The sequence below is a fragment of the Tupaia chinensis genome, unplaced genomic scaffold (genome assembly GCF_000334495.1).
Source record: "Tupaia chinensis unplaced genomic scaffold, TupChi_1.0 Scaffold139677_1, whole genome shotgun sequence".
Classification (NCBI taxonomy): domain Eukaryota; kingdom Metazoa; phylum Chordata; class Mammalia; order Scandentia; family Tupaiidae; genus Tupaia; species Tupaia belangeri.
In genome coordinates, this window is record NW_006199558.1 from 31,189 (window position 1) to 39,298 (window position 8,110).

The following is an 8,110-nucleotide window of genomic DNA, read 5'->3' on the forward strand; positions in this document are numbered from 1 at the left end:
GAGATTCTATTTTCTGTATGATCTAGTCTGCTTTTAATAATTTCAAGGGAGATTTTGACTTCCTGTATTATAGCCTTCATCTGTAACAGTTTCATCTGATTCTTTTGTAAAGTGTGAAATTCCTCTTTTAGATCTTTCATGAATTTCCTCACCTCCTGGAACTCATCAACTCCTTTCTCTTGCCTCTTCTGCAGTTCATTGTCTCTCTTCTCTTCCATCTCTGTTAGCTTTGCCATTATGAATGTCCTGAATTCTTTATCAGACATTTCCATGATTTCCATTGAACTGTGTGTAGATGAAGAGGAGTTATCCTTTTCCCGTAGAGGAGAGATATTTTCCTGCTTTCCCATATTTCTTGTGGTCCTGCAGCGATTTCTAGTCATCTGGTGGATGGTTGGTTTCTTCCCAAACTTGGAAGTTTAATCTCGCAAGTTTTGTGTGCTGGAGGCCGAATTATCAGTGGGAAATCTTCATTTCTTTGTTTCCCCAAAATGCTGGTTCTCAGGAACCATGAAAGTGTCTCTTCAAGAAGGCCTATTCCCTTTTGCCTCTCCTGGGTTGGGAGGCTGGCCAGATTTCCTAATCTGTTTTCTTCCTGGGTAGAATCTATTTGAAAGAATTATTTATTCATTTCCATTTGTTGTTAGTTTATTTTTTATTTATTTTTATTTTTTTTTTTATTTGATGCGAGAGAGAGAGAGAAAGAGAAAAAGAAAAGGAAAGCGAGAAAGCAAGCCGCCGGGTCCAGGACTTGAACCGTGGTTGGCCATGTGGGAATCCAGCGCCGTTATCCACCACACCGCCTGCTGGCCCCAACTAATCCTATATTTTTAATATACTCTTTCACAATATTATTTAACGATTTCTACCTAAGGCTATCAAAATCCCATTTGTTTTAAATAGTGATTTTAAGAAATGAATACCTAAACAACACAGACGACTTGATTTCAGTATTTTTAAATTTTCATGGTCCTTTAAAGAAAAAGAAATTGTTAAGATGATATACAGGATCACTTTTAAAGTAGTAATGTTTATTGTTATGTATAAAAATTACTTTAATAATTTATTATGAAAATAACCAACAGTAGGAGATACTTTAAAAAAAGTAGGTCATGACCTCTGGAGTAAAAATGTTCACTTTTCCCTTTTTTTCTGTAGGATATAGCAGATCCATTTTTTGCTTATTGTAAGCAACATGCTGATAGGTTAGACAGGAAGTGGAAGAGAAAAAACTACCTGGCTCTACAATCCTATTGTAAGATGTCTTTGCAGGAAAGAGAGAAACAACTATCACCAGAAGCACAGGTATGGGATTCATGCCAAAATATACATTTTTTTCTTTTAAAGATATGGATTTCAGATCTTATATGTTTGCTAATGACATGTAAAGTCTAATTGTGAATTGATTGTGGTTAGTTACCTAGTAAGTGAATTGTGATAAGGTAAATGGTGAGTCTAGTTTGTGGACATACTATTCCTCATTTAGTCAACAGCAGCAATTTATAAAGTGTGTTTCCACACTGAAAAAAATGTGACTGAGAGGAAATTATTTTAGGAGTGCAATATGTTGACTCTTTTTTTTAGCTTGTTAAACATAATTTGTTGATTTATGCAAGGGATTGTTCTGTTTGCCCATTTAAAATGTATTCCTGTGTACATTAAATAAATCTATGGAGATGACTGCAGTTATTGACAAAAGAAATTTTGGGCTAATAAAATTTATTTCTCATAACTGATCGTAAATTAAGACAGTTGTTACTAAGGATAGATCTTGCTTATTACTCAAGAATTTTATAGTATACATCCATTGATACTTATAATTTGCTCTAAAAAGGACATTCTGGTTATCTTGAGGTTTTCAAATCATGGAAATAAAAATCATAAGGAGTATGTTCCTTTATATTATCTTTTAAATTTCTATACGTTTCTTTTATAGGCAAGGATCAATGCCCGGCTTCAGCAGTATCGTGCCAAAGCAGAGCTAGCTCGATCCACCAGACCCCAGGCTTGGGTTCCAAGGGAAAAATTGCCCAGACCACTCACTAGTAGTGCTTCAGCCATTCGTAAACTGATGCGGAAAGCAGAACTAATGGGGATCAGTACTGATATCTTTCCTGTGGACAATTCAGATACTAGTTCTAGTGTGGATGGAAGGAGAAAACATAAGCAACCAGCTCTTACTGCTGATTTTGTCAATTACTATTTTGGTCAGTATAGACACTGATACATGTACATTTCACTGAGAACAATTTGCTAATGAAAATATTTTATATGTGGCTTGTTTTTAGAAATTTATCATCCATGCTTTATTAAAATTGAAAGCATGTTTATTTTCTGATAAGTTCTGGGTTCATGTGTTTGTGAATATACTTAAAAGTATTTTAAACAGTGTAGGTTTATTGATGTCATCTCTATGGTTAGTTCCTCCCATTGTATATTTTGTATATCAGCTTTTATTTTCTCCTAAAATAAAATTGGATATTTAATTTAAATAGAGAGAAATATGCGCATGATTCAAATTCAGGAAAATATGGCTGAACAAAAGAATATAAAGGATAAATTAGAGAATGAGCAAGAAAAGCTACATGTGGAATATAATAAGGTAAGTTGGCTACAAAACACACCACATAAGAAAGTAGATCCTATTGAAGATTTATTTTGTGATTTTTTTATAGCATTTTTATTTATGTTTTATTTTGAAATTCATTATAGAGTTCTTAGGTTTTTTCCTACAACTCCCACACCTCATTATTTTCATTATAATCATTGTTTCTCACTGAGCAGTCTCTGTGCCATACACAATTCTGATCTCTTTATATGCGTTAACTCCTTTACTTCTCACCATAACTTTATAATTGAGGAGAAGGAAATTAAATCCTGAAGAGAGTGATTTGTGTAGGCTCACATAGTCAGTTTTTGGGGTTGAGATTTGATTGAGTCCAGCCCTTTTTATTATCTTTCTTAATCCTAATTAATACATAGTTTTATAGAGCTTCTCTGTAAGTTTAGTTTGTAGAAAAAAAATTTTTCTTGAAAGAGATTTTTGCTATAGGGCACATGTGTTCACTGGAGAGACAGAAGAGACAGATACAGAAAGAGAGAAATCACCCATTAGAGTGAATGGCTATGTTGCAAACTTGTTTCTTCAAATATCCTGTTGGGATTTTGGGCATGCATATGTGCACAGTATGTTTAAAGCCGCTGGATCCAGGACTTGAATCGCAGTCAACTATGTGCGAGTCCAGCAGTGTAACCATTACACCATCTCCTGATCCCAGTTTGTAGAAAATTTAAAAACTTATCTATTTATTTATTTGAGAGATTTTTGTTATAAAGTATCTGTGCTCACTGGAGAGGCAGAGAATCAGAAAGTATGAAATCACCCCCAGGGAGGATGACCATGCTACAATACCTTCTCTATGCTCATCTCAGGATCTGGGGCATGTACCTGGTATGAGTTTTAAGCTGCCAGGTCTAGGACTTGAACCATAGTTGACTATGTGGGAGTCCAGTGATGTAATCATTACGCCATCTGCTTGTCTCTTAAAACTTACTTTTAAATTTTATTTTGAATTTATTGTTTTTGAATTATTTTACAATGCTACTTTTAATTAAAAATAAAATTTCCTTATTTAATTTTCGTTGTGCCTCTTCATTCTAATGATGAGGAAGATCAAAACAAAATACTATTTAAAAGCAAGATATGGCTAAAAATGTCTGGTACTAACTGTAAAATTGGTATTGACTTATTGTTAGAAACTTTTGTTGTTTTGAGATTTTTGCCATAGGGCATGCTAGTTGGAAAGAGACAAACAGGGAACATGGGAAATCACCTCCTAGGGTGGATGGCCATGCAGCAATCCCTTCTCCTCCAGTCTCCTGTCTCCTCTGGAGATTTGGGGCATACATGTACACATTCCCGGTGTGATTTTCAAGCCACTGGGTCTGGGGCTCCAACTGTGGTTGACCATGTGGGAGTCCAGTGCTTAACCACCATGCTACCTGCTGGTCCTTGTTAGAAAACATTTTAAGTCATAAAAAAAATTAATAGTAAGTTTGAACATTTTATTGAACGGGGTACTAGGATTAGATTTGGATGGCCTAGAGATTATTATAAGTTTTATAATCTTGGCCAACTCACAAAAACTTCATGATCTCTTTATTTTCCTTAATGGGGAAATGGTGGAGATGTCTTTCTCTCTTTTTTAAAATTGCCAGAGGGTGTATGTGCTTGCCAGAAATAAGAAATAAGGAGAAGGAGAAACTGCCTTCTAATTCTCTGCATTTCTCCATCCTCTCAGGTTTTGGGGCATGCACACACCAGTCTGGCATTTTTTTTCAAGCTGACAGGGCCGGAATTCAAATTGCAGTCAGCCTTGTAGGATCTGGCTGCCTAAACCATCTAGGCTGTGGAGCCGGACCTGAAAGTGGGAATTGATACAGTCATAATGACTGATTAACAGACTGTATGAAATTACATAGCAGACTCTAATGGAATACATAAATGTAGATGTCATTAGCATTAATCACAATGGTAGTATAAAACATAATGCTTACATTTTGTTAATGCTGCTAAATAATTTATAGCCTTTTCTCTCAGTGATGTTATGACTTGAATATATTAAAAATATATGGAATTTAGATATTCTTGGATGTTAATAACTACTTAAATTTCACATATTTTAATGTCTACTAATTTGACACATTCACTTTGTAGCTATGTGAATCTTTAGAAGAACTTCAAAATCTGAATGGAAAACTTCGAAGTGAAGGGCAAGGAATATGGGCCTTACTAGGCAGAATCACAGGGCAGGTTAGTTTCTTTCCAATCGTGATCTCCTTCTTCAATTCTTGCTCTCTCTATGATTTTCAAAGAACAGACTTCGGATGCACCTGTCACTTGACTAACTGAAGAATTCTGTTTGATCAGAGTCTAATTCTCTGGGATAATGGTTTGTGCCTGAAACACATCTAGAGCATTGGAAGCTGCCTACTGAGAACTTATAGCTTAATTTTGCAGTTTCAACAGCTATTCTATTTGTAAAATTTTTTCATTTGCTCTAACTGATTGACCTGTCATTTATGATGAAGCTAAGATTTGAAGCATGAGTTTCTTCTATATTCTTCTTTCCTTTAATTTAACAGTTTTAGATCCTTTGCCACATTTTTTTCCTTTTCTATCCTTATACTATGTGTAGTTCTTTTATTATTTTATTTTGATGTGAAACTTAAAATTTAAAAAGGCAAACTAGAGAGGTTCATTTTCATGTTAATTTAGTTTTAAGTTGTGTATAGGACTTCAAAACATAAATGCTAGTTTTTTTTTCTCACCAAATGGTAGCTATTATTGTAGTTATTAAAAATATATTTTGAACGGTTTTAGTTTGCTAAAATTCTTGGTGTTGAAAAGAATTATTACCAGAATTTCTTTGAGTAAATAAATTTAAAATAAATTTCCAAAACAAATTTCTTTGAATGCCATTTTTACTGTTAATCAGTTTATAAATGAAGAATTTTTTCAAATAATTTCTATTTATATTTTTTAAGGATGATGGTGGCCCACTGTTTATTGTCCTTTCACAATGAAAGCAGTTTTATTTGTGGGAGAGACTTTTCAAAGAACAGATATTTTTTCATTGTACTTGTTTGAGAGGTTTATGGAGAGTAAATTCATCATATAATTCATGTAGACATACTATTTTACAAAGTAATACATACTGCTTTGTACTGTGGCATGCTAGCTTTGAAGATCTTATTTTGAGAACAGAGTGCATCTGGCTTGTGTTATAAAGAATAATTTATTTTGAAAGGTAAAAATGCAGAGTTGCCTTTGAAATAATGTACTTTTGTTACTATCATTAGGTTATTGATGATTTTTGGAAGATTATGATGTTTTATATTTAATATTTAGAGAAGTTAATGTTGAGTGCAAGGCTTTAGTTTATTTGGAAAGCTAGCAAAGTTATATTGTAGCTTAATCTGCAAGTTTGTCTCATAAGAATCTTCTGTTTATTATAAAATACTGTCTACAATAAAAGTCATTTTCATTTATAAAATGACTTAACAGAGGCTTGCAAATTTCCTTATGTAAACGTAGCTTATACACCAGAAGTAGATTTTGTTTGTGTCACTTGCTTGACATTTTTTTCCAGTTGGTTGAACAGATGTGGGCCCACTGGGCCACTAAGAAATGACTTTGATAGATGGTTGCTGTCTGAGAAGCCAGTATACTACAGATTAGTAGAAACCCAAAGAGAGTCTGGTCTGTTTTATAGGAGAGCTTGGTCCAATAAGATAATTTTTCTAATTAACCTATGGAGCACCAATATAGCTGAGATGTTGAGGAAAATAAATGGTTTCAATATTCTTTTTATGGAGTCTAATTTTTTTTTAATTCTTGTCCTTGTCTTTCACTTTTTAAAGCTAATGTAGAAGTTTATTTTTTATAATGTTTTAATGTACCGCTGAAAATTGATGAAAGTATGTAATTATAGGCTTATAATGAAAGTAAGTGTTAGATGAAGCTCATTTCAGTGTTCTTTGCCAGTGTAGTAGCTGGTAAAGTGGATTTTCCCTCTAACAATCTTATGTCATTTAGTTGGCTTGAGTGCAAATAGAGAAAATGTTCCATTATATTTTTTCCTTAAAACAATATATACTGCATTTGTTCAAATCGATAGAAGTTGAACATACCGGCAATTTTGCGAGCACCCAAGGAGAGAAAACCAAGTAAAAAAGAAGGAGGCACTCAAAAGACATCTACTCTGCCTGCAGTACTTTATAGGCAAGTAATACAGTTACGATAGAATAATTTTGTGTATTCTTAAAATTAATACTTATTAGTACAAAGATACTTTAAATATTTGAGAATGAATAAAGTTCATACCAGAATTTAAGTAAAATGAATTTGAGGTTCACTTTATCAAAAATGCTTTTCAATTGCAATAGTAGAGATTTTTGTTGCTCTTTTGTATATAAATGACTTTTTGTACTTTTTAACTAGCTGATGGTAAGATCTATATAAGCTGCATGGAAATAAACAGTTTCCCTTGGGAAACTGGAAAGTTGCTCTAAATAACATGATGATTTTTGACTCAAGGAATTAAAACAATATAGTAGACATTTACTTAAATGAATTATAGAGTTTTGTCTGTGTTTTTAGGTAGCAGCGAATATGACATGTGTAACCTGAATCTGCTACATTTATAGAGATAAGTTTTTGATTTGAGTCTGTCTACTTTTTTTATGCTCAGTTACTATAGTTTTGTTTCTTGAAGTATATTTGTTCTTTAATTCCTTTCCTCAGTATTTTTACAGTGTTTATCACTGTAGTAATTGTACATAGTCAAGAATTCTTTTCTTATCTAAATAGGTTAGGATCTTACTTTTTTTATGTTTCTTATATTGATTAAGTGAGAGAAGTTTAGAAGATACTGGTGTGCTTACGTGTGTGTATACAAACATATATACATTCACATGTACACCTAAATTCATATATCTATGTATAAATACATATATATGGTAATATTTAAATATGTACATATTTTTCCCAGAACTTTTTTTCTTTAACTCAGAAATAACAGCAATAGACTCTTTTCTGGCTTAATTTTATCTTTTTTGTGCTTATATATGATTTTTTTCCCAGGAATATGAAAAAGTTCTAAGCATCATTACTCTTGCTTTTTCTGTACATGCATCGCTCTTTTAGATTTTTCAACTTTTCCCTCACTCTGTACATTTCCATAATAAGTAAACCCTGAATTTTCAGGTCTTAGTTCTTAATTTTTCAAGAATCAACCTTTTTTGCACAAGAAAAGTTAGATTTCTTGAAATGAACCTCCCAAATCTAAAATAACTAATGCAGTAGTAAACCTCCTCAGTCTTTGCAGCATATAGTAATTTCTTCACTTTTAAGACTGAAAATCTGATGTTGAAAAGACTTACATATTAACGCATAATAATTAATATGTAGCTTATTTACATGTTAGAACTCCTTTAAAGTCTTATCTCTAATGGTAAAAAACAAACTGAATTTTGTTTGAAGCAACTTTTTTTAATAGTTTCAGAGAAAGTTTAGAATTTTGGAAAATTATTTTGTTTCATAATTTGT

At 32.7% G+C, this 8,110-nt stretch overlaps 1 protein-coding gene across 1 annotated transcript in view; it reads left to right on the plus strand.

Annotated features, from left to right (window-relative positions):
* The window catches only part of PHF14 (PHD finger protein 14), a 185,003-nt gene that overhangs the window by 28,435 nt on the left and 148,458 nt on the right, over positions 1-8,110 (plus strand). Inside the window, exons 4-8 of the mRNA XM_027765746.1 lie at positions 1,159-1,305; positions 1,937-2,207; positions 2,496-2,602; positions 4,718-4,813; positions 6,681-6,784. Coding sequence (XP_027621547.1) covers positions 1,159-1,305; positions 1,937-2,207; positions 2,496-2,602; positions 4,718-4,813; positions 6,681-6,784 — 725 coding nt within the window. The remainder of the gene's footprint in view (positions 1-1,158; positions 1,306-1,936; positions 2,208-2,495; positions 2,603-4,717; positions 4,814-6,680; positions 6,785-8,110) is intronic.